The sequence below is a fragment of the Camelina sativa genome, chromosome 3, assembly GCF_000633955.1.
Source record: "Camelina sativa cultivar DH55 chromosome 3, Cs, whole genome shotgun sequence".
Classification (NCBI taxonomy): domain Eukaryota; kingdom Viridiplantae; phylum Streptophyta; class Magnoliopsida; order Brassicales; family Brassicaceae; genus Camelina; species Camelina sativa.
In genome coordinates, this window is record NC_025687.1 from 2,353,808 (window position 1) to 2,380,084 (window position 26,277).

At 35.5% G+C, this 26,277-nt stretch overlaps 7 protein-coding genes and 1 long non-coding RNA gene across 9 annotated transcripts in view; 6 read left to right on the forward strand and 2 right to left on the reverse strand.

Annotated features, from left to right (window-relative positions):
* Positions 3,256-3,705, forward strand: LOC104778577. Its single transcript, XM_010503028.1, has one exon. The coding sequence runs from the start codon at positions 3,256-3,258 to the stop codon at positions 3,703-3,705; it is 450 nt and encodes a 149-aa protein (XP_010501330.1).
* LOC109130205 (uncharacterized mitochondrial protein AtMg00810-like) lies at positions 6,103-6,861 on the forward strand. The gene has a single exon (XM_019239483.1). The coding sequence runs from the start codon at positions 6,103-6,105 to the stop codon at positions 6,859-6,861; it is 759 nt and encodes a 252-aa protein (XP_019095028.1).
* LOC104763687 (transcription factor bHLH128-like) lies at positions 7,566-10,375 on the forward strand. Its single transcript, XM_010487034.2, has 6 exons — positions 7,566-8,132; positions 9,056-9,351; positions 9,467-9,595; positions 9,702-9,767; positions 9,877-9,945; positions 10,071-10,375. The coding sequence occupies exons 1-6, from the start codon at positions 7,670-7,672 to the stop codon at positions 10,125-10,127; spliced, it is 1,080 nt and encodes a 359-aa protein (XP_010485336.1). The 5' UTR covers positions 7,566-7,669; the 3' UTR covers positions 10,128-10,375.
* Positions 10,637-11,532, reverse strand: LOC109132182. Its single transcript, XR_002037421.1, has 2 exons — positions 11,478-11,532; positions 10,637-11,140 (listed from the first exon to the last, which is right to left on the reverse strand). It is a non-coding gene; the product is annotated as an uncharacterized LOC109132182 (long non-coding RNA).
* LOC104763695 (ras-related protein RABA5e) lies at positions 11,799-13,522 on the forward strand. Of its 2 annotated transcripts, XM_010487038.2 has the most exons (3): positions 11,799-12,260; positions 12,766-13,016; positions 13,321-13,522. In XM_010487038.2, the coding sequence occupies exons 1-3, from the start codon at positions 11,927-11,929 to the stop codon at positions 13,324-13,326; spliced, it is 591 nt and encodes a 196-aa protein (XP_010485340.1). In that variant the 5' UTR covers positions 11,799-11,926; the 3' UTR covers positions 13,327-13,522. The 2 variants fall into 2 exon arrangements, with proteins under 2 accessions (XP_010485340.1, XP_010485339.1); XM_010487037.2 differs by lacking the exon at positions 13,321-13,522 and having other exon boundaries at positions 12,766-13,161.
* On the reverse strand, positions 13,578-14,989 carry LOC104763697 (MATH domain and coiled-coil domain-containing protein At2g42460-like). The gene is made up of 3 exons (XM_019243304.1): positions 14,520-14,989; positions 14,219-14,421; positions 13,578-14,145 (listed from the first exon to the last, which is right to left on the reverse strand). The coding sequence occupies exons 1-3, from the start codon at positions 14,758-14,760 to the stop codon at positions 13,747-13,749; spliced, it is 843 nt and encodes a 280-aa protein (XP_019098849.1). The 5' UTR covers positions 14,761-14,989; the 3' UTR covers positions 13,578-13,746.
* Positions 20,546-24,499, forward strand: LOC104763698 (signal peptide peptidase-like 5). The gene is made up of 13 exons (XM_010487040.2): positions 20,546-20,823; positions 21,137-21,295; positions 21,441-21,552; positions 21,649-21,768; positions 21,915-22,072; positions 22,238-22,414; positions 22,530-22,564; positions 22,681-22,837; positions 23,059-23,112; positions 23,189-23,281; positions 23,639-23,781; positions 23,880-24,034; positions 24,133-24,499. Exons 1-13 carry the CDS (start codon positions 20,683-20,685, stop codon positions 24,231-24,233), a joined length of 1,605 nt encoding a protein of 534 aa, XP_010485342.1. The 5' UTR covers positions 20,546-20,682; the 3' UTR covers positions 24,234-24,499.
* Positions 24,710-26,277, forward strand: part of LOC104778578 (histone-lysine N-methyltransferase ATX2-like) — a 5,628-nt gene continuing 4,060 nt past the window's right edge. The window contains exons 1-4 of the mRNA XM_010503030.2: positions 24,710-25,608; positions 25,719-25,770; positions 25,865-25,939; positions 26,041-26,266. Coding sequence (XP_010501332.1) covers positions 24,971-25,608; positions 25,719-25,770; positions 25,865-25,939; positions 26,041-26,266 — 991 coding nt within the window. The 5' untranslated portion in view covers positions 24,710-24,970. The remainder of the gene's footprint in view (positions 25,609-25,718; positions 25,771-25,864; positions 25,940-26,040; positions 26,267-26,277) is intronic.

Sequence of the window (26,277 nt, forward strand, 5' to 3'; positions counted from 1 at the left end):
TTTTTTTTTTGGTATGTGAATATTATCATTACACGAAGCACTTTACAAAAAAGCATAGATCGTTTCTATTTTCCAGAGCTAAGATTAATTCTTGTATCAGATCTATCAGCTATGTCAATTGTGAACACAAGTTTTCATTTTCTTTTGTATGTCCTCTTTGTACTTAATTATGATATATTCTTTGCGTTATCATTATATTGACTAATACAGACTAGTCCCTCTATATATACGTTTCTACCTTCTAAATGATAAGACATCATCAATTCACATTTTACATTTTAGTGTTTTTGTTGTTTTCTTTAAATTCACAGTAAATAATTTTCTTAGAAAAGAAACAAGTGAATAAAAATAAGAAGTTTTTATTAATTTTAACACAAAAATGTTTCATTGCGTGTCTTGTATACTGGATACTGTTGCTCTTGCAACCAACTACTACAATTTCTTTATTTATTATTATTATTATATATGAGTTCACAATATAATACTTTTCTATAGTTTATATAGTTCTCAACATTTGAAGTACAAAAACCGTCAAAACAAAACTGATCAAGATTATGAATGAAGAAAGGGACATCCAAATCTGGCGTGTACATATATACCAGCATGGTGTGTATGTCTCTATTCTATTTCTAATCCATATATGGCTATTTATATTTTTATAGTAGAAGTGACGAGAGAAACTAAAGTATTAAGAAAAAAATAATGGCCAAAGACAAAGCCATTTTTCAAAAATTCAACATCGTTGTAAGATAAAAATGGCCAAGAAGCAATCATTTGTCAACGTTTCAACATCGTTGCAAGATATAATGTAATGTTCCGATTTTTTCCAAATAATCAAAGTTTCATACATAAGTTGATTTATATGCTTAAATTTAATCATCGAATCTATACAATATAATAACAATGTTAACCATATATATTAATATATATCACTATAGTGTATGTCTATGTTATTTGTCAATGACTGCAATGGGTCTTATATACATGTACATATGTATCTACAATTTTCCATTTTGTATATGTCAAGTGTCTTTCTCTCGTGTTATGCGAGGACGGAGGATCTATATCTCATATTTTTAATTGCAAGCTTATTTACAAATATTATATATATATATATATATATATATCCTGGTTAAAGTAATATGCTATATATAGTACAGCTCTTTAAATTTTGAAAATGTTATTTACTAGAGAAATAATGAAATATGCTAATGTGAACAAATCGAGTTTTCGAAGGAAGTTATGCCGCTAATTTCCAATTTGAAAAAAACACAAAACACTCTTCATGGACATGGTAAAAACTAAGAATTGTGTTTGTTCAAAGTAATTAGAATGAAAGATTTATGATAGAGACCGGGTTTGAAAGAAAACGGAGCATATCAGGCAATGAAATCTTGAAGTTTGATTTGTTGGTATAATCCAAAATTTGATCTGATTGGCAAATTCATGAAGATGGGAAGATGTTCTTATAAAGTCAGATAATGTAATATGAAGATGTACTTATAAAGTCAGACAATGTAAATTGACTGAAGAAAAAACTTCATTCATTTTACACAAAAAAAACTTGACGTATTATAGAAATAAATAAACAAGAATCAAGAGAAGAGAAGAGAAGAGAAGAGAAGAGTATCTCCATCCGTGTTTTGTCGTATGCAGTGACGTGATTTTGTTCATCGAAGTCGGTCGTCTATGATTTGGACAATTTATAGTTGTCTAATTAATGAACTGCATATATGTGATATTCCATTGTAATATATTTTGCACGTGCATCGCTTCCTCAATACTTTTGCATGCTTAATTATATATATAGAACTACTTTCAAATTTTATACAAAGTCATTTAAATTAACAACAAAAACTGAAAGAAAAGAATCCAATATTGTAGTTTTTTTACAATTCAAAACTTATATATAGTATTAATTACTTTCAAATTTTATACAAAGTCATTTGGAAGTTTGATTACAGGTTACATCATTCAGCTAGAGATATTTCAAGGATAATAAAAAATCACATGCACATATATATAAGCAGAGTAAATTAATTCAACATTCAACTTCTTACGAATTACGAATCATGCACATGCCTATGGGGTCAATATTGTCAAATAAGGGTGGGGCTGGATTGGAAAACACAATTGGAAGAATGTCGTAAATATTGTTGCATGCGCGTCAGATCGATATACTTATCAAGTTTGTGTGTTTATTATAAAGGGACTTCACGTTTTGGAAAACGTTTATTTTATTTTGCATGCAGATATCATCAAGCTGTAAGTAATTAAGAGAGTCCGTACGCATCTTAATTACGACTTCCGTTTTTTTTTGTACTGTTAACAGACAACAGGAGATATATCATTATCATCTATACATTTGAATTTTCTTCTTTCCTTTTATGGATATATATATATACATACATATTTGATATTTGTTTCGAAAATGAGAGTCGTGTGAGGGAAGAAATGTCCACCTTCGTGAGCACTTCGTTATAACGATTACGAAGAAGGAAAACGTGGCTTTAAAGTAGAAATTTTTGGAGGTTTAAAGTATCGAGATAATAAGATATCTCCGCTGTTAGAGTATCTATTATTCTCAGCATATATCTTCTTGTTAATATGTACAGCTGTTAGAGATCTTATTGTAGATTCTCTTCCTAGCCTATATATATTGTTGTACGATTGTATCATATTTCTTAAGAAATCATATTGATCTTTCTCTATATGGTATCAGAGCTCTCCTTATACCTCCATTAAAACTTTCATTTTTTTTTTCTTTGTTTTCTTCATTTTTCATTCTCGCTCATGTCGACTTCCTCGTCTGTTGAGTCCTCTCTAGCTGATGTTCTTCCATCTGGCTCTTCTCCGGTTTCTGTTGTGTCCGTTAACATGGTTAACGTGACAAAGCTTTCCTCTCTCAACTACATCACGTGGAGTGCTCAGATCAGATCCCTTCTCTGTGGATATGATCTCCTCAAGTACATTGAACCCACCATTGTCATTCTGCCAAAGACTATTACTAAGTCTGGCAATGAGGAACCTAACCCACAGTACATCTCATGGCTGCGTCAAGACAGCTTACTGTTCAATGCTCTCATGGGCTTGATTGAGATTGCCAATCAACCTCTTATCGCCATGTCTGAATCCTCGCTTCATGCATGGACCACCTTGTCGGACACTTATGCCAAACCATAGGGAGGACACATTCGCCAGCTTCAAACGCATTTGAAACAGTGTGTCAAAGGCACTGCAACCATTGATGCCTACATGCAACACATCAAGGTCAAAGCAGATGCTCTTACCTTGCTCGGTAGTCCCATGCCTCATGAAGATCTTACAGATCTCATCCTTGCAGGTCTCGGTGATGAATACAAACCACTTATTGAAGGGGTTCATAGTCGTGATACACCCATCTCATTCACTGAGCTTCATGAGAAGCTCATCAATCGAGAACTTTCTCTAGCTGCGGCCATTCCACCATCTCAGTCGTTTCCCATAACGGCGAATCATGTTCAGCACCGCTCCAACAATGGAAGTCACAACAACAAGAACAACACGGGCCATAATTCCTACTTTCATCAACATGGATATGACCAACGTGTCTCCCGTCCATATCTTGGCAAGTGTCAGGCTTGTGGGATGCAAGGTCATAGTGTGAAACGATGCCTCCACTATCGTATCATGTCTAACCAGCAGCCTTCTACTCCGCAACAATAACAATCTTCTGTTCCTCCACAAGCGTACAATGCCATGATGCCACAACCTGGAACTCCCTCGTGGCTGCTTGATTCTGGATCCACGCATCATCTCACGTCGAATCTAGCAAATCTCGCTCTTCACTCTCCTTATACAGGGGGTGAGGATGTCCAGGTGGCTAATGGTGCGGCTCTAAAAATTGCAAATACGGGTTCCTGTCTCCTTCCCTCTCCCACATGTTCTTTTAAACTGAATAATGTTCTTCATGTTCCTCATGTTGCTCGGAACCTTCTATCTGTTAAAAGACTGTGTAATGACAATTGGGTTTCTGAGGAATTTTTCCCGGAATTGTTTCAGGTGAAGGACCTTCAAACGAGGGCGCCAATGCTGACAGGGGGAACCAATGATGGAGGATATGAGTGGCCACGCCGAGACATTCCTACATCTTTTGCTTATTCAACATCAACAAAAAGTCTGTTATCCATCTGGCATTCGAGACTAGGCCATCAAGCTATTTCTGTTTTAAAATCAGCAGTTTCACCTCTGTTGTTTTCTGATTCTCAAAACTCTTCTTCCTTTCATTGTACGGATTGTTCTATCAATAAAACCCACAAAATGCCTTTTTTTCAATCGTCTTCCCTCTCATCCACCAAACCGCTAGAACTTGTCTTTTCAGATGTTTGGACTTCACCTGTCTGGTGTATTGATGGCTACAAATATTATGTCATTTTTGTTGATCATTTCACCCATTATGTTTGGTTTTATCCACTTCGTCGTAAGTCTGATGTTCGTGAGACATTTATTCGGTGGAAGGCATTAGTTGAAAACAGATTTCAACATAAACTAATCTCCTTTTATTCTGATAATGGTGGGGAGTTTATGGCGTTGGCAAGTTTTCTTGCTTCTAATGGTGTCTCTCATCTCACTACTCCACCAAATACTCCAGAACATAATGGTTTTGTTGAGCGTCGCCATCGTCATATCGTGGAAACAAGTCTCACTCAGCTTACACATGCTTCTATGCCAAGTAGCTACTGGACCTATGCACTGGCTGCAGCCGTGTACTCCATCAATAGACAACCGACACCAACACTTGCTATGTCCTCTGCATATCAGAAGTTATTTGACGTTGCTCCAAATTACATGAAGCTGAGAGTGTTCGGATGTCTCTATTTTCCATGGCTCAAGCCTTACATGAATCACAAGCTTGATCCTCGTTCCAAACCATGCATTTTTCTTGGCTATTCACTTATTCAGAGTGCATTCCTCTGTCTCGAACCAAGTTCTTCTAGAATCTATGTATCTCGTCATGTTCATTTTGTTGAAACAGTTTTTCCATTCCAAAAACTTTCTTATCATAGCCCAAACACAGATTCACCTTCTCCTATGTGGTGCCCGCCAGTCACCATTGTCTTGGTGCCGTCACTCGCCTCTCCATCTGTTCCTAGGTTTGAATTCTTCATCTCCTACTGCTCCAGTTACAGTTACACCAGCTCTGCCTGCAGGTACTGAAACTGTGCAGGAAGTGCAGAGTAACCCGTCACAGGAGCGTACTGCTCCGATCACCACTCAAGCCTCGGTCCCGCTTGAATCTGCTCTGATCACCACTCAAGCCTCGGTCCCGCACCGACTTCAGATGATGAACAAGCGACGGTGGTACAAGCTATGAAAGATGAGAGATGGTGAGCCTCTATATCAAAGGAATTTAACTCACAGATACAACTTCACACATGGGATCTTGTCCCACCTTCACCGCAGTATAATTTGGTTAGCAACAAGTGGGTCTTTCGGACCAAACGTCACCCTGATGGTTCTGTTGACAAGTTCAAATCACGTTTGGTTGCAAAAGGTTTCCACCAACGTCCTGGCATTGATTTTACCGAAACATTCAGCCTCGTAGTCAAGCAAACGACTATTCTGGCTGTCTAAGGTGTTGCTGTTTCTCGTGATTGGCCCTTACGACAATTGGATATTAACAATGCGTTTCTGCAGGGTCATCTCATGGAAGACGTGTATATGGCTTAACTGGCTGGTTTTGTGGACCGTGACAAGCCAGATTATGTCTGCAAATTCCGCAAAGCTATTTATGGGCTGAAACAAGCTCCAAGAGCGTGGTATTTGGAGCTTCGTACGTTTCTTATTCAATCTGGATTCATGAATTCTCTCGCTGATGCTTCTCTGTTTGTGCTCCGTTCTCGTTCTCTTTGCATGTATGTTCTTGTCTACGTTGATGATATTATCATCACTGGTAACGACTCAGCTAGGGTCCGACAGTTCATTGACCTTTTAAGCAATCGGTTTTCCTTGAAAGATTTGGATGAGCTAAGTTATTTCTTGGGTGTTGAGGCTCACCGATCATAGGCTGGTCTGTTGTTAAATCAGCGGAAGTACATTGTTGACATGCTCTCTCGCACCAATATGCTTGCTGCGAAACCAGTTGCTTCACCGATGGTGCCCACTGATCGTTTGCAGCTCACTTCTGGCACACCACTTGCTGATGGTTCTGAGTATCGTCAGATTTTTGGTAGCCTGCAGTACTTTCACTTTACGAGGCCGGACATTGCCTTTGCAGTTAACAAGCTCTCGCAATTCATGCATAGGCCTACAAATATTCATTGGCTGGCAGTTAAGAGAGTTCTTCGTTATCTTGCGGGGACCAAAGATCGTGGCATCTTTCTTTGTCGCAACAATACTATTTCCCTTCATGCCTTCTCCGATGATGACTGGGGAGGCAACAAAGATGATTACACTTCGACAGGTGCCTACATTATCTATCTTGGATCTCATCCTGTTGCTTGGTCTTCTAAGAAGCAGAAATCTGTTTCGCGCTCTTCCACAGAGGCCGAATATCGCGCTGTTGCAGACACAACCTCCGAGCTTTGTTGGGTTGTGTCCTTGTTACAAGAGTTGGGTCTGAAGTTCGTCACTCAGCCGGTTATCTACTGTGATAATGTTGGCGCAACGTATCTTGCTGCTAACCCTGTCTTTCACTCCCGTATGAAGCATGTGGCTTTGGATTATCATTTTATTCGTGAATTGGTTCAGTCTGGTTTTCTTCGAGTTTCTCACGTGTTTACCAAGGATCAGCTGGCTGGTGCTTTAACGAAACCGGTGTCTCGTTCTCTTCTATCAGTCAACTTGTCCAAGATTGGTCTTTCTTCTGGTCGTTCATCTTGAGGGGGCGTATCGAGATAATAGCATATCTCTGCTGTTAGAGTATCGTATCTCTGTTATTCTCAGCGTATATCTTCTTGTTAATATGTACAGCTGTTAGAGATCTTATTGTAGATTCTCTTCCTAGCCTATATATATTGTTGTACGATTGTATCATATTTCTTAAGAAATCATATTGATCTTTCTCTATATAAGGTAAGAGTAATTGTCATGACTTTAAATGATTTTATATATGCATGGTTTGAAGTTAATCTTCAATTTTGCATTTTTTAATTTTAATATATGGTATTTTGTTAATCAGAGTTGGTAAAAACTGTAACATGTTCTTTTAGTCCTTAACTAACCAAATTAAAACGCTAGATGATTTTGAGTGAGATCGAATCATGAAAATCTCCTGCTAGTTTGATATACTATGGGGGTGTTTATTCTCTTATTTGATTGATTTTTTTGGTTACAGATTATGAAACTCCTGAGTTCGAGCTAAAAAGAGAAGCCTTTTTCAATCGTGGCCCAAAGCCCAAAAGGTGACTCACCGTGATACAGAAAAAAAAAAAAAATACTTAAAAGGTCTGATTGGCTGAGCTTTTCTTCGTAAAGAGAACACGTGAGGCGCACATGTGACATCCATCGAATGAGCCAATCACTGAAAAGTGAAGACTTTTTATTACCCCCATCCAGAAAAAAAGAAAAAAAGAAAGGCATCTCTCTCTCTCTCTTTTTATTTTCTTTTCAAAAAAACCAAATAACTTTGCTTTGCATCTCTCTCTCTTCTCTCTTCTCTCTTCTCTCTCTCCATTTGGCGATAGAAGTCATGTACCAATCATCTTCCTCCACGTCATCATCATCGCAGAGATCATCGCTTCCCGGCGGCGGAGGAGGGCTGATCCGATACGGGTCAGCACCGGGATCGTTTCTAAACTCTGTGGTGGACGAAATCATCGGAGGGTCAAACGCTCGTGACTTCACCGGTTATAATCAGCCTTCTGATAACTTCATCGGTAATTTCTTCGCCGGAGCTGACTCTTCCTCGCTGAGATCTGATTCGACGACTTGTGGAGTCAACTCATCCGACGGACAGAAACATAATAATAATCACAATAAAGATGTCTTCCTCGACAGATCCTACGGTGGTGGTGGTGGTGGATTCAGTCATGAGATCTCGCAGCACAAGAGCAACGAACTCGGTGGAGGATCAGGATCAGGATCTTACTCTCTCGCTAGACAACGTAGCTCTCCCGCCGATTTCTTCAGCTACCTCGCCGCTGATAAAAACAGTTAGTTCTTGATTTTTTCACTTTTTTTATTTTTTTCAAGAAACTTTAATTCCAAACATAAAGACAGACACTGCGTTTTTACTCATTGTCTGAAATCTAGGACATTAGGATTTGCCAAAATCGGAATGTAGTTATGAGATGGTATGGGTTATGATCACATCATCCAATCCATTTGGCTGCTGAATCAAAAGATCCATTATTATTATTATTACATTTCGGTGAAATGTAATGAAATCTAACTAGGAGGCTATCTGCTGAGGGTATTTTGGGTATCTCACTATAACATACTGTATTATACGATACGAAGTCCATATATAATAAATAAGTTGACATTGTGTTCTTAGGGTCGTTGCTAGTTTTTTTTAGCTTGGTTGGTTGGTAAACTGTGCAGGACGTGATCGTCGTATTTTTAAAATGACTAAAACGCCCTTTGATCCGGACCACGTGCTTGAAAAAAATACAGCAAAAAATTGTGCCTCGGTTACCCTTGGGATATTGTTTTAAAAATATCTTCGACGAGGATTCCCAAAAAAACCAAGTTGCATTTTTATAACAAAGAGGATTGGATTTTTTTAGTTACTAACCAATAGTATTTCTGCTGACGTGACGAAATTTCATTGGTTCTTGGGTATTTAAATGGAAAAGCGATAGATCTGGTTGGTGGATCTGTTCCCTTTTATTTTGTGTTTCTTTCGTTGGTCTTGGTCCTGATGATTCGTGCCCTTTGCTTCGTTGTTGTTATCTCTTAATTATAATATCTTCCACCAAGCTTGGATGTGACTTCCAACACCTTACCGTGTCATCGGTCTGAACCGGCACTGAACTAAACCGATATTTTATAAATTTATTTGATGTTAATGTGACTTCCATATATATGATGCAATGTCGTCATTAAACTAATATAGTTTTACTTTGTGAATCAGATTTCGCAGTGAACCAACCAACGAGTGATTTTAGTCCGCAAGGAGGGTCGTCTAATGCGGGACGAGGACAATCGAGACTGAAGTCTCAACTAAGCTTCACGAGTCACGATTCTCTGGCTCGGATCAACGAGGTCAATGAGACCCCTGTCCACGATGGTTCCCGCCATTCGTTTTCGGCTGCTAGCTTTGGTGCCGCCGCTACTGATTCTTGGGATGATGGTTCCGGTTCAATAGGGTTTACCGTCACCCGACCTAATAAACGGTCCAAGGACATGGACTCAGGTCTCTTTTCACAGGTACATTTTGTTTGTTTCCTTCCATGTGGGTTTGAATTTTTTTTTGTCGTATATATTTGTTGGTGTGCTCAAAGTGGCAAACACTTGCTGAATCTTTCTATCATTGGTTTTGCAGTATAGTCTTCCTTCAGACACTTCAATGAACTACATGGATAACTTCATGCAGCTTCCAGAAGATTCCGTACCCTGCAAAATCCGGGCCAAGCGCGGCTGCGCCACCCATCCAAGAAGCATCGCCGAGCGGGTCAGTCAAATCACACATCTCTCTTTATTTAGCAGCAAATTCGTCGCTAACTTAACATGTACAATATGTCAATATGTATTTATATATGTACTGATGATTCATATAGGAGAGGAGAACGAGAATAAGCGGGAAACTAAAGAAGCTACAAGATCTTGTCCCCAACATGGATAAGGTTACTTTGAATATTATATCAAATTTAGTATAGCTATAGTAACATTATTTCTGGAAAAGTGTTTATTTACTTAAGGGTACGATATATTGCTTGTTATTGATTTTCTTAGCAAACAAGCTATTCAGACATGCTGGACTTAGCTGTACAACACATCAAAGGCCTTCAACATCAACTTCAGGTTCTCTACAAAACTATCAACTATCTTCTTTTTTCTTCTGTTTAGTTCAGCTGAATCCCTTTTCAGAGTTCTCTCTAATTCATCAGTTTATATTTATACTTACACATATTCATCCACAAACACAGAATTTGAAAAAGGATCAAGAGAATTGCACGTGCGGATGCAGTGAGAGACAAAGCTAGCTGCAACCCTAACGGTAGGGATTATCCTAGCTAACTTTATTTTTGTTGTTCCGATATTTAATTATCATATGTGGTTTGATAATATAAGAGAATTAGTGAAGATGTAAATAAATAGATTATTAAATGCCTAATTCTCTTATAAACTTCTCACTTGTTATCATTATAAGATAGAACATTGACAATTCTCTTTTCTTTTCCAAGTGTTGTCCTAATGATGTTGCTTAATTATATAAGAACTTTGCTATGAATTCCAAAATCGTTTTGAGTTACAAGTAACGCAATTAGCTTTCACTATTTGGTTTTCTAATCCTCTGTTTTGTGTTGTTGGTGTTGTCATAAAGTAAATTCCGAGACAAAAGGTTTGAGTTGTGTGACTAATTCCAAGTTTACTTCAACCAATAAATACATTAAAACGCAGAATTCACTGACACCAAAATGAATCTCGTTAATCATGCACTGGTTGTTTTCTCGGTGAAATAAGATATGATGACCATGGGCACATTTAGAAATAAAAGAATGCAACTAGATAGACGTTACTAAAGAAATGTAAGTATATATATTGCCTAAGCCAACATAACCGGTATTGTTTGCTATCAGCCTATCAGTAACAAATGAACAAATAATTCATTGTAGAGTGTAGATTGCAATCTTCTGAGCCATGTAAAGAGTAGTGGCTGAGACACTCAACCATAATTACCTGATACAAAACAATGACATGACTTAGCTCTTGCCTCGCATTATGCAGTTGTTCCAGTGAAAAATGCGATAGGGTCAGACTATCCCATCCCTACAAGCACAACAAAGGTATAAACTTTTTATTTAGCAACTTCTAGACCCTTGCGATTACGACCAACCTGAAGCAAGAATGCTTTTTGCAAGTGAAGAGAGAGTCTTGACTTTTTATGGAATGAACTTTTTTCTTCCCTGTTTGTGTTCATAAGAAAAGAATCTTACCAAACTTAGGATGAACGTAATTCCAACAGATAGTGGAGCTGGTTGAGCAGGACCTCGACCTGAGAAATTATGGAACACCAAATAATTTCACACTGATCAAGCATTAACAAAAGTGTCATGGAACACCAAATAATGATTCAACAAATTAGTAGCATTGACCAGTTAACAGAACAACCTCAAATCAGGAAACCCCTTAACGATGCTAATCCTATCTATGCTTCCATAGATTAACACTAACTAATTAATGCATGAACCAATTAACCGAGATAATCAACTTCCAGATAGAGGAAGTCGAATCATGCAATACTCAAAACTCCTACATAGATAGATGATGTACAATTACTAGATATAACAATTAAAAACCATAGGAGCTTGTACGCATAATCGTGACTTAACTTGTCCGATGAAGCAGTCACCACAAGATCAGCACCACCAACAACCTGCAAAAGGAACAATGCATGTCAAGCATACAAAGGAAAAAAAAAATAGATATATATTTATAAGAATGAAAGAGTACGGCAGAAGACAAACCTTCTTTGATTGACCAATCAACGTTGATAAGATGCTCTCTCCAGAAACGATCAAAGATAATTATCTCCCTCTCTTACGTTACCATTCAAGAAGTCCTACAACGTGGTGTGTATTAATTCTTTATAATAAAACCCAAAAAAAATTAAAAAAAAAAAATAATAAAAAGGAGCGGCGATATTTAAGAGGGGAAGGGGCACTTAATGCGCAGTATGTCCTCTTGCCAGCTTGTTGCACCGTCCTCCATCTCCTCTCTCTCTCTCTAAAACCAGTTCAACTTCTCTCTCTCTCCGGAAGAAACAGAGAGGAGGGAAACGATGTCTTCGGATGACGAAGGAAGAGAGGAATACCTCTTCAAGATTGTGGTGATCGGCGACTCTGCCGTCGGCAAATCGAATCTTCTGTCTCGTTACGCTCGGAACGAGTTCAGTGCGCATTCCAAGGCCACGATCGGCGTTGAGTTTCAGACTCAGAGTATGGAGATTGAAGGTAAAGAGGTTAAAGCTCAGATTTGGGACACTGCTGGCCAGGAGCGGTTCCGTGCCGTCACCTCCGCTTATTACCGTGGCGCCGTCGGTGCACTCGTCGTTTACGACATCACTCGCCGCACTACTTTCGAGAGCGTCGGACGTTGGCTCGATGAGCTTACGAGTAAGACTCTCGCTTTTTGATTCATTGGATGTATAGGATTTCATTTTTGAATATGGGATTCAGAGAGTATTGGGGGAGACTCTTCCTGCTCAATTAGGTCGTAGGTCTTGACTAGAACTGAGAATTTGAAACCAAGTTTGCTATTTTTGAGCCCCTTCAAAATCTATTAGAAGTCTTCTCATTATCTAAAAATTGTAAATTCATGGGTTCTTCTTATGTATATAAAATAAGTTTACTCATCATGTTTCTACTAAACACAACAGAGCATTGCTTTCGCCCAAAAGATGCTATATTGGCTTTAGAAACAGAGGAGGATGCTACTTCTTATGCACTTCATTCTCATGATTATAGCTTTATGCGATCATTGTTGATAAACCAACCAATATGTGGCGATTCATATAGACGTCCTTGTTTCTGTGTAAAACTATATATAGAAAGATTGGGAATTTTTAATCTGTTCTGAGTTCTAAAAAACAGTCAATTGATTTGCTCTGTTCTCAATCAGTCCATTCGGATACAACGGTGGCGAGAATGCTGGTGGGAAACAAGTGTGACTTGGAAAACATAAGAGCAGTGAGCGTGGAGGAAGGGAAAGCACTAGCAGAAGCTCAGGGACTCTTCTTTGTGGAAACATCGGCACTTGATTCAACCAATGTGAAAACAGCCTTTGAGATGGTGATACTTGACATCTACAACAACGTGAGCCGTAAGCAGCTTAACTCAGATACTTATAAAGATAAACTCACCGTGAATCGGGTAAGTCTTGTTAAGGACGATAACACTACTAATGCGTCCAAACACACCTCTGGTTTCTCCTGTTGTTCTTCCACTTAAACCAAATTAAAAAAAAAAAATCCAAAACAATCTATTTATTTTATTTTTATTTTTCCCTGAATTTGTCTATGTGATATGTTTTATATATATATATATATATATATATATTGTTTCTTTGTTTTGTAGAAAGATAAAAAAAATCCATGAATTGTATTTTATTTTTTTGCCTCCTCCTTTTATAAAATTTTGGCAAAATAGTGAAATCATCAATAGTATTTTTATAAAGGTCTGAAGCTGGCTAGATGAGGATGATGCACTCACAGGAACCGAGAAGCTACAGTACTATGGGGTGGTGGGTTTGTTAGTTTTACAGACTTTGGTCTGGTTTCCAAAGCTTTAACACACATACACTAGTCTAGATACTCTGTTAAATGTTACAAATGCTGCAGATGTAGAAATCGGATTTGAAATTGGATGCTCCACTCTGATGGTGGTGACAAAAAGAGCGTAGAGTATTGAGTATTTTTGTTTGCAATCAAAGTCAAACACACAATGCCTTTTGTAATATAAAAAGAGCAAGTACCTAAGATCATCCACTAGTTTACACGTACCTACCGAAATCAACGGCTAGGGAAATCAAGTGACAACAGATAATCGTCATCTATGCGCTTTAGTAATGACATGTGATGATCATGTTTAAGCTTACACACTTTCAGATTGAGAAGCAAGAGAGAAAGAATCTCTTTACGAGGAAGTCTATGAACCCAAACGAAGAAACTCTAGCAGCAGCCGCGTATTTGATCTTCTCCAAAGTCAGTTCCACATTCTTGACCCGTTCCTCGAGTTGGACAACTGCTTTCCTCCTCTCCAAGGAAAGGTCCTCGAGCTTTGACTCCAAGAAGTCGAGCTTGAAGCCTGCCTTCGTCAGCTCGGTCAATTGGGATTGAGCATTGGTTAGTTCAGCCAGAGACAAGCTCTGTGGAGACTTGCTCAGTGTCTCGATGAGGGAGAACAAGAGAGTGTAGTATACTGCCCTCAGCTCCGGGTACTTTGGAGCGAAATCTAAACAAAATCCTTGGTGCTGCTTCAGAAGCCGGATCGCTGATTGACCCTGACAAAAGATTGGATTAGGTTTCACCAGATTCAGAAAGAAGAGCTATCTAGTAGGAGGCTCCAAAACTTACTTGAGAAGCAAGGACCCGGACACCTTGGAATTCTGATAGATCATTCTCAGTTGACTGACCTTGATGAACAACTTCGTCTACTTCAACGAAGACTTGAATGGTTAGTATGTTGTTCTCGAGGTCTTGAAGCTCGGTAAGAGGCAACAGACCCTCGATACCCCATTCTGTGGCCTCAGCGCAGAACAAATGGGATCTCCCGTTGTCTGTTCATAATATATATCAAACTTGTGCCTTTTTCTTGTTCATCAATCAATGGGATCAGATAAATATAAAAGTTATTGAAAAAAAAAAAAATCATTACAATTTGATCTGCGGAGCTCTTTGCCGGAATGATTCAAAAGAAGGAAGAAAAATCTAACTCTCCTTTTCCATCCAAGTCTCAATGATTCAGGATTAGGTACGCACAGAAACAGAGACAAGTCATTATCATAACCAGGGCATCCCTTGGTATCAACAATAACATGCCTAAAGACATGCAAAACCTCTCTTTTAGACAATTCGGGTAAGAAAGAGACGCTGGAGATAAAAAGAGTCTTGTCCATTTACCATTCGCACCCGCCGCATGAGAAGGGCGTCGACTTCATAACCTCTTTCCTGTCTGAGAAGTTGTCTACCTTCAAAATCCAACTCTTCCTCAACTCCGTCCCCATCTGTCCGAGAAGTTGTCTATCTTCAAGTGTTTGGATTCCTTCCTCTTTCATGTTATCAAGGATACAACAACAGGAGGCGTAAGACAAACAAAAACTTTACAGCTCCTCCGATTCTCCTACGTCAAACCATCCCCTATATTAAAGAGAAATTGAGACACATTTAGCAAAAAAAAATAATTACATTAACATGCCATCTTATTATATAAAGTTGGGTTTTCAAAGTTAGTCATTAACAAGATTTTGACATGTGTCAAGTTTATATCAATTTAAGATTTTTACATGTGTAAAAGTCAATATTTAATAGAAAAAATTTGAGATTACAACAAAAACAAAATATTTTGTTTTTTTTCAAAGTTATCCATTAACAAGATTTTGATATGTGTCAAGTTTATATCAATCTGAGATTTTGACATGTGTAAAAGTTAATATTTAATAGAAAAGATTTGAGATTACAACAAAAACAAAATATTTTGTTTTAAACAATATTAATAATGTAAAAAGATAATTATAAGAAAATTACAAAAATTAAAAGGAGATTATATATAATATTTAATAGAAAGAATTTGATTACAACAAAAATAAAATATTTTCTTTTAAAAGATATTAATAATGTAAAAAGATAATTATCAAATATTACAGAATTTATATAAAAAACAAGATTTTGACATGTGTCAAGTTATCAATCTCAGATTTTGCATGTGTAAAAGTTAATATTTAATAGGAGGAATTTGATTACAACAAAAATAAAATATTTTCTTTTAAAAGATATTAATAATGTAAAAAGATAATTATCAAATATTACAGAATTTATATAAAAAATTACAAAGTTTTTTAAAATAATTATAATGAGATTATATATATATATATTTCATAAAATTCAAAATTATAATATTATATACTTATTTTTAATTTTAAGTTATTAATTCTACAAAATATAGAAAAAGGGATTAAGTAAAATATACGGTTAATTATTAATTCTAAATTTTGTAAATACTCATATTTAAATAGTTTATTCAAAAACACTGCTTTCAACTTTGTTTAATTGGGAAAGTTTTTATAAATGGGAAAGTAAAATTTTCTTATTTTTTTAACCAAAATTTTCTTCTACTTTCTCCTTTTTCAGTTGGAAATAGGTAAGATTAATTTGTTGACCCAAAGAAAAGATTAATATATGCATCTTCTTTTCCTAATACTGTATTATAAAATTTATTGTAGTATGTTTAGATTGATTTATTTAAATTATATTTTCATCTTTGAATTATTTGGGATTCATATATTACCGTGCTTATAATTTTCTATTTTTTCTTTAATTATGTCAAATTAATTTTCTTCTAATTTCTCAACCTTGATTGGTTGGTCATAAACCTTCTTTTTTTGCAAACATAATCATTACCATTATTCAATCTCAAAGGGAGATAAAGAGTAGAAGCTCATAAACCTAATGGATGGATAAAATAGGATAATCAAACATAAGCTTACAACAAACATAGATAGATAAATTGGAAAACATAAATTGTTGTTGATAGATCCATATGAGCTTAAAGACTGTGACACTTTGATTTGCGGAAATGTTTAAAAGAATTGATTTGGCCATATATGTCACCAAAATACACTTATTTCTTGGTCAAAGGTCCTGAGAGAACTTCATGATGGGTGACCTTCCTGGAAGTGACTGTCGAAACTGTGCGAGTGAGGACAAACACACAGGAAAATATCATTTATTGATTTGTATAGTCGATAAACAAGTTTTTAAAGCCTCCCAAACGTAACAAACCGGCCATCGAATATGGGTGGGTCCACTTAGAAAGTGGGCCCATGGACTGAGAGTGGACATGGGGTCACTAAGCAATGTGGCGGTTGAGGCGTTACAGAGATAGAGGCTACATCATGGTGTGTCAAAGACACTTCCACGAATACATTAAGATATTTAACATTAGTTACTATCAAAAGATTTTGTGACGTTAGAAAAAAGTTTTTACATTCGTTGGCTGTCGGAGCAAGCCATTTTGAGATAGCAAAAAGACGTGAACATTTTCTCTCGTCACATAAGGAGGGCAGAGTCGAGGTTCTCTCTATGGTGGAGAAGGTTGGACACAAGTTTATCGCTCCAAAAGAAAAAGGTGGAGGAGGTTGAACGCAAGTTTATCTCCCCCAAGAGAGGATGACGGAGCCAAGGTTCTTTCCATGGTGGAGGAGGTTGCACGCAAGGTTCTCTCCATAAGGGATGAGGGTGGAGCCGAAGTTTTCTCCATGGTGGTCATATATTATTGTGATGATACATCATTGATTAGTATTTTTTTTTTCCAACTATTTTTTGAGCCAACAATCTTAGTAATAAAAAACCTACGCAGAAGTGAAAGTTAAATAATTAGCTTAATGTGTTCATATAGACATTTTCTAGGTAGTGATAAAGAATATATTTGTAACATAGAGTATATGTGTAAAAAAAACATTTTTAATAGTAACATACGTAAAAGATTTGTAAATTGGTATAAATCAGTGTATTATAACAAAAATAAAATTTATTAATAACCTACAACAAATTTTAATATATTTTTGTTAAATTTAATTTAATTTATAAAACTTTAAACCCGCACATCGGGCGGGTCCTCATCTAGTTATATTTATAAAAAAAAAACAATTAACTGAATAATAATTAGATATGTCATCAATTCTCACACAAATTTAAATATCACATATTAAACTAATTAAATAATTACATACTATTTTCAGTCAAAATTTCACTAAAATTTACTTACAAATATACAAGTCAAAGTTATATTATTTTTAAGAAATCAATATAAGTAAAATATTCTAAAAATGCTATAAAAACATATAAAGTTAATAAAAATAAAGAACATATAACTTATTAACAAAATCACATAAAAATGTTATTTTTATATTAGTATTGTTACCATAATAATTTAAATAATTAGCTTTTAATAGTTATTATAATTGATTATAAAAATAAATATATTATCCTGAATTATCTCCAACTCATTAAAGGAAACTTAATTCCCAATAAATATAGATTTATATATATTCATAAATATAAAAAAATAACAACAAATTAGGGGATATCATGATGTGTGATTATTTATATTTATCTAAATATGTAAACTAATTATCTCAACATTTAGTGTGATTATTCATTGAAAATGGAAATATTGATTATTGAATAGGAATATACGTTTTAATTGTACATTAATCTATGTGCTATTAAAAAGGAATGAGACAATAACCCTTATCATTATAAATAAACTTAGTACCCAAAAAATTATAATATATTTAAAATAAGTGATTATTAGATTATGAAAAATTGTTATAGTTACTGGATTAACCATAAATATAAAAATTTGATTTTTAAAGCACACAAGAAATTTATATTTCCATAAATTGTAACATTATATAAATATTTTCTTTACCACATTCACATAATTCACGGGTGAAACATATTCTTACACGAATACGTTGACTTAGAAATTTCATTAACTAGATTAGGACCCGCGGTACACAGCAGGGCGAAAATATTTATAACTAAAATATTAAAATTATAAATTGTATTTGTTGGGAAATATGTTATAATTATATAATAATTGTTAAATAAATCATATAATACTGCAGTATAATTTATTTTTTAGATAATATTTATTTAAATTTAATTAGATTTGTCTATTTTATGATACTAACAATGTTAACAAAATAATGAAATGATGTTTACCCGTGTAACACCGAATTACTGATATTTTTTAATTTATATAAATATCGATAAAACCCCGCTATATAACTCCGTCCCGAGATATTTTAACTCACACTATATCATCTTAACTTTTAATATTTATTGTGTATCTACGGTATAATATTTATCATATTTAACTTTTTAAAAGTTTTAAATATTTTTCATATTTAACCTTTTAAAAATCTTTAAAATAAAAAACCGGAATAAACCAAATAAAAGTTTTTAAAGTTTGAATGCCTGATAAATCAAGGATCTACTCATTTGTATTCAGAATCATTTTGGCAATTGAGAATATAATTAATGTCGTATTTATTGTAATGTAATTTTCCGGAAATTTTGTTTACAAATTCATTTTCTGGAAATTTTATCTAGAATATTAGCAAAATAGTATATTTTTGCGGATCCTATGAAATTTTGGACATCGTTTTGTCTACAATCTAAATAAACGGAGGCCCTTAAATTATGAATTATCAAGAGGCCCATAAAATACTAAGAGGTCCATATAAAATTGCTAGAGGTCGACACAATTAATTGCATTAGTAGCATTAATTGCAAAAACTTTCCTTATTAATATTTTTGAGCAAAAACTGCTGCAAAAATACTAGTATAGATTCTTCTAGTTTTGTTTTAATGGTGAAAACGCGATAAGATGTGTTAACCCGCCATTTAAGGTATGACCCACAACACATTTAATGATTTTAACCCGCAAAATTTTTATTACTTTGATTAAGAAGATTTTTTTTTCAAGTTTAAGTAAAGTTATATTTATTTAATTAATTATCAAATTAGTATTTAGTGCAAATAGTAGTGGTTCCTATTTTTAGAAAATTAGGATTATGGGGAATAATTGTTTACAAAAATCAGAAATGTTAACATAATTTAATAAATTGTAAATTAATAAATCAAAAAATTTAATACAAATGGCAGGGTTGTAAATAAGTTGGAACTTGAGGAATTTTTTCATAAATGTTTCTGAAAATGTATATATAGATTTTTTCATAATGTTTTTTTTTTGTAATAATCCGTTATTTATAGAAACTATTAACAAACCAATTAACTCAAAAGATTTAAATAGCCTAATCACAAATATTAAATCAATAAATAAATTATCTTCAGAAAATTTAGTTTAGAATCCGATTGTTACTAACATATAATAAAATTAATTAATTAAACTACCGAATAATTTAGTATATGTTGTTATGGTTTCATAAGAAACATGCAAAATTGTTATGATTACAAAATAAAACATAAGAGATATGAAATTGATTTTTAAACCATACATGTTGCAATAAATAGTAATATTTTATCAATATTTTCTCTTACACATTTAAAGATTTCACGTATGAAATATATTTTTTACACGAAAAACGCAGCTTTGAATTAAAAAAAAAAAATTAGTTACATATTATATTTGACACAAAAAAATATTGGTTCTAGAATAATAATTTCACTTATAATAATTTTCTTTAAATCGATTTATCCCGCATATATTGCGGGTTGTTCCCTGAAGTAGTTTAATAATAATCAGGGAGAGCTTGTAAATAATAAAAAAATTTGTAATAATAAAAAATCCATGAATTGTAAATTTGTAATTTATTTTTTGCCTGCTCCTTTTATAAAATTTTGGCAAATAGTGAAATTAAATATACTAGTGAAATTAAAAAATTTGTAAATCCATGAATTGTAAATAAAAAATAAAAACAAAAATTGTAAAATTTATTCATGGAGTTTAATAATAAAAAAAAAATCCATGAATTGTAAATTTGTAATTTATTTTTTGCCTGCTCCTTTTATAAATTTTGGCAAAATAGTGAAATCATCGCTAGTATATTTATTTTATCTTTGTAATAATAACTTGCCTATTTTAAATAAACTAATTTTGTCAATATATGGGAAAAGGGAGGGAAAAAAAGGAAAATTTCTAAAAAGGCAAAGATGGGTTTTGATGGAGTTTTCTCTGGTTGTGTAATAACGAAGATGAACGGAGAATAATTTCTTTCCTTTTTTTTTTTTTTTCTTCTACAATTCTTCAATTTTTGTTTTCTTCTCTCATTTTCTCTGTTTCCACGGCGGCGATGTCATTACCTCCGTTTGGCTGCCGTCTTCTCGCGGCGGCGGTGACCCTCTATCTAATAGGTCTGTTGTGCGTGTGTGCTGACACGAAAGGTGGTGGTACCGCTCCGAAGATTCCTGGTTGTACCAATGATTTTCAAATGGTAACACAATTTCCCCAATTCCAGTTCCTTATTATATAATTTCACGTTGAAATTTTCGGTACAGTGTTCATCAATAAACCGGAATCGTTATCTTCTTTATATATATTTTTTTTTTGTTTTGTGCCTTTTGTCGAACGCAAGTGTATATAATTGATGAAATAGATCAAATTTTGCAAACACATGTTTTGTTTTTAGCCTCTGATGTTATAAAATTTCAAAAAGTTAGGGTTAAACCCTTAATTGAAATCAATTATTTATAGGACGAGATTGATGGTACAGTCGTATTACTCATGCAACTACCGGATTATTGTAGGTCAAAGTCGAGAATTGGGTTAACGCAGAAAGCGGCGAGACTTTTACGGCTATGACTGCACAGTTTGGGGCACTGCTTCCCTCTGATAAAGACAAAGCTGTTAAACTTCCGGTTGCTCTCACCACTCCTTTGACCAGTTGCTCCAATTTAACCTCCAAGGTCTTCTCTTCATCTTATACACCATTCTACAGCCTTTGCTTTCCAAAATCAAAACTTTGATTAGAGAGAAATCTCAAACACAGAGAGTTTCATAATGCTGTTACTTAATGTTAATGTAGTTTCTCTCTTTTTTTTTTTTTTGCAGCTATCTGGTACTATTGCGTTATCTGTGCGTGGCGAATGTACTTTCTCAGCTAAGGCTGAAGTTGCACAAGCAGGAGGAGCTGCCGCTTTGATCTTGATAAACGATAAAGAAGGTTGAGATTTTCTAACCTTGCTATTTCTTGCTTTGTGGTTCTTGTTTTGATGAGACTCTGATTTCTGTTTCTGTTGTCTTTGCTTTTTTTCTTTAGTGCTGGATGAGATGGTTTGTGATGAGAATGCTACCTCCTTGAATGTTTCTATACCTGTTTTGATGATTACAACTTCATCTGGAGATGCACTGAGGAAATCCATTACGCAAAATAAGAAAGGTAAGTACTAACCCTTTTTCTATTTGTGACACTAGTATGTATGATCCTCATATCATTTCTGACAATTTCAGTGATCGTCTATCTGTTTTTGTTTGTTACTGTTCTTTTGATTGCTATGTGGTTTTCCTCTGTGTTTTTTGATGCAGTGAAGCTTTTATTGTATTCTCCAAAGAGCCCGATTTTGGATTATGCAGTGGTCTTCCTCTGGCTAATGTCTGTTGGAACAGTTTTCATTGCTTCTATTTGGTCACATGTCACCAGTCCTAAGAAGAATGAGGAGCAATACGATGAATTATCACCCAAGGTTTATTATACTTCGCATTTTGGGATTCTACCGAAACTAAACTTCGCTTTAATATCTTAGCATAGATGAAATCATGAAACAATATTTTTGTTAGAAATTACTTACAACATCCACTTATACACACTAATTCTTGTTCTTTTCATATCATCTGAATCTTTTTGGCAGAAATCTTCAAATGATGATGCTACCAAAGCTGCTGAAGATGAAACTCTTGATATCAGTGCTACAGGTGCTGTTATCTTTGTCATATCAGCGTCCACGTTCCTCATTTTGCTCTTCTTCTTCATGTCAGCGTGGTTCATCTTGATCCTGACCATATTTTTCTGCATTGGTGGTATGCAGGTAATGTTGGCTACTCTTGAGCATATCCTTAGTATTATGGCTCAATAACTAAATTTATGATCGCATTGTATTTTTATGTCAATATCCTAATTATTAATATCTGTTTCTATCTCAGGGAATGCATAATATTATCACTACACTCATAAAAAGGTACTCTCAGAAACCCAATTAAGTTGTTGAACCAGAAAAGCGCTCTATTCCAGCTAGTTAAAACCATCATGACATCATGTGGTGCTTTATCTTATTTCATGTTTTTATTTCTGCAGGAGATGCAATAAATGCGGCCAGAAGAGTGTAAAATTCCCTCTGTTTGGGAATACCTCAATTCTCTCACTCGTGGTTCTGTTATTCTGCTTGGTGGTTGCTGTCGTCTGGTTAATAAAGCGCAAAACTTCCTACGCATGGGCAGGCCAAGATATTTTTGTAAGTCTTTTTTAGCCTGCTCATTTTACAGTTGTCTAAAGCCAAATTATTATCCTTCGATTTGCCTGTCTGTCTAAACAAAACTATTGGCTTGACGTACTCAACATTTTCTTTCACTTCTTGTTCAAATCCAACTCAAGGTTCTGTTTTGTCTCAGACATTTATCGGTTGACAACTAAGTTGTAGCAATTACTTTAACATGCTTTTGGTTCACGTGACAGGGTATTTGCATGATGATAAATGTCTTGCAAGTGGCTCGGCTACCTAATATCAGGGTAAGTTTTCTGTATCACTGTATGTGTTTTCTTTGTGATTTCTTTGTATGTGTTCTAATGTGTGTCTCACGTTTAGGTTGCTACCATTCTTCTCTGTTGTGCGTTTTTCTATGACATCTTTTGGGTATTCATATCACCACTAATCTTCAAGCAAAGTGTTATGATTGCGGTGAGTTTTCGATATCTTCCTCCATTTACCAAAGTGTGTCTCACAGCTTAATACTTAGTTCTGTTTCTGCAAGGAGAAGAATATCTAATGCTCTTTGTTCAAAACTCCATCATTTCATATGATTTAGAAACTTGAGCCTCATCAAACCAGAGAATGTGTGCTGTCCTTTTTACTGCTGAGCATGATTTATATTTGCTCGAAATAGCCAAAGATTGAGTTTGAGTTCCACTTGTTATAATTTCATCTCAGTATAGAATGTTTGCACTTAGTGAGAGCTAAGAAGGTCGGATGATAGGTTAACCTCAACCACGTACAAGTTGGATACTAGATGATCATGTTTGTTAATCAATGGCATAGGTTGCACGTGGGAGCAAAGACACTGGAGAATCTATTCCCATGCTTTTAAAAGTACCACGGCTTTCTGATCCATGGGGTGGTTACAACATGATCGGTTTTGGAGACATTCTTTTCCCGGGACTTCTCATATGCTTTATATTCAGGTAGCGCTCTCGTGCATTGGCTTAACAATGATCCTGGTTCACAATTAAAACACTATCCTTATACAGTATGCGCCATTTCAATTTGGTTTGACTCTCAGATATGACAAGGAAAATAACAAAAGAGTCTCAAATGGATATTTCCCATGGTTGATGTTTGGCTACGGACTTGGGCTATTCTTAACATACTTGGGATTGTATGTTATGAACGGACACGGTCAACCTGCATTGCTCTATCTTGTCCCTTGCACGCTTGGTATATCGTTCATCTCAAGAAAAACTCTTGTTAGTCATTGTTTAAAACCCGACCATATATATATGCAAGGTTTCTTACAAAGGTAGTGCGGTTTGCAGGAATCACGGTCATTCTAGGGTTGGTGAGGAAAGAACTGAGGGACTTGTGGAACTATGGGACTGAACAGCATCCAGCTGCAGATGTAACTCCATCTCCATAAGCAGAAATTGCTTCAAATCAAACATGAGAACTCAAAGTCAAAACTCTTGAAATTGAAAAACAAGAAGAAGAAGAAAATCATTTTTTTTTTTTTTAATATATACAAAATCATTCTTTTTTAAAAAATTTAGCTCATGAATCTAAGAAATCTACACTTTTGATGCATATACATGTAGTCTCGAGCCCACCAAACGTATATAAAGTGTAATGTATATGTACAAATATTCCCTCACAACTTCTGTTTCTAAATGGAGACAAGTTTGTATATCCCCACTGTACAAAATACGAATAAACATAAGCCGGCTTTGTATTTCACCTTTGTGTTGATGTGTTCTGTTCTGTACATGGAATTAATAGAGACCAAAAAAGTCAAAGACAGATAAAAGAGACTTTTAAATCGAAACGGTGTCGTGTCATGTTTCTAAGTTGTTGCCCCCCGTCATCTACACATAGACGTACGTGTTTGCAGAGGTATGTTATAAAAGAAGTGAGAGAGAGAGAGAGAGAGAGGAGCAGATCTGGAAAGAAGAAGAAAGAAACTGTTAAATTTTTTTAGCCGGCGGGAAACCGATAATTCGTGGGGGAAAAAGCTCCTCTTCTCTCTCCCCTTACAATAACATCCCTCTTTCGCTTAAACCCTAATTCTCGAGATCCCTCAAACCCTAACTATTTTCAATTACAATTGGCGGAGAGAGCGAGAACCTTACCCAACAGATTTTGTTTACTCTCTTCCTCCGAATGATTTCAATGTCGTGTATCTCAAAACCTTTGGAGGAAGAAGAAGAAGAAGATACGCAAAGCAAAATCGAACTCAACGACCACCACCACGCTGAATCTGATCTTCCTGTTCGTTACGCATCTCTTGAGAGCGTCTACTCCGTTTCCTCTTCTTCGTCTTCATTGTGTCGTATTAGCGCCCCTACTGCTTCATCATCACATAAGCAATTCAGTCATGCGGATGGTGGTTTTGAGTTGCGCTCTCATCGCCGACCTGATATTGTTCACGTTTATTGTCGTCGTAAGAGGAGGAGCAGGAAGCGGCGTGAGTCTTTCGTCGAGTTAGCAATATCTCAGAATGTGGGAGTGGAGCAAAAGGGTGGGATTGTGAAAACTGAAACTACGGAGGAGGAGGAGGAGGAGGAGGAGGAGGAGAAGAAGAAGCCGAAGAGGAGGAGGGTTGGTAATGGCGAGCTTATGAATTTGGGCGTGGATTCTACTACTTTAAGTATCTCTGATACCCCGGGTTTAAGGGGGTGTCGAATCAAAGCTGTGTGTAGCGGAAGTAAACAAAATGGATCCTCCCGGAAGAAGAAGAGTTTTGTCAAGAATCAGGACAAGGTTCTCACAGCTTCTGCTACTGCTAAGAAATGGGTCAGGTTAGGATTCATTTACCATTTATTCTTCGGCAATGTAGACATTTTAGTGCTAATTGGTACACTATTAGTTAGTTTGATGTTGTATGACTGGCGAGTTTTGGGCATGGCAGGTTGAGTTATGATGGTGTCGATCCTACAACTTTCATTGGGCTACAATGCAAGGCAAGCGTTGAGCTATTAAGTTATCTGCTTTAGCTATTCCCTTCTGTCTTTATGAAAGGGACTTGTTAACAGTTGATTTTTGTCTAATATCTAGGTTTTTTGGCCATTGGATGCTGTTTGGTATCCTGGTTCCATCATTGGATATAATGTAGAGACAAAGCATCACATTGTAAGTTATTTCTTTCTATTGTATCTGGTTCATGTCATTATTTTTGGTGACTGATTGATTATCTAAATGCTTGTCTTTTTCACCACTATAATATGCTGCAGGTTAAATATGGAGATGGAGATGGCGAGGAATTAGCTCTTCGTCGTGAAAAGATCAAATTTTTAATTTCTCGTGACGAGATGGAGTTGCTAAACATGAAGTTTGGTACCAACGATGTGGCCGTTGATGGTCAAGATTATGATGAACTGGTTATATTGGCTGCTTCGTTTGAGGAGTGCCAAGATTTTGAGCCTAGAGACATCATATGGGCGAAACTAACTGGTAAATGCTTTGAACCA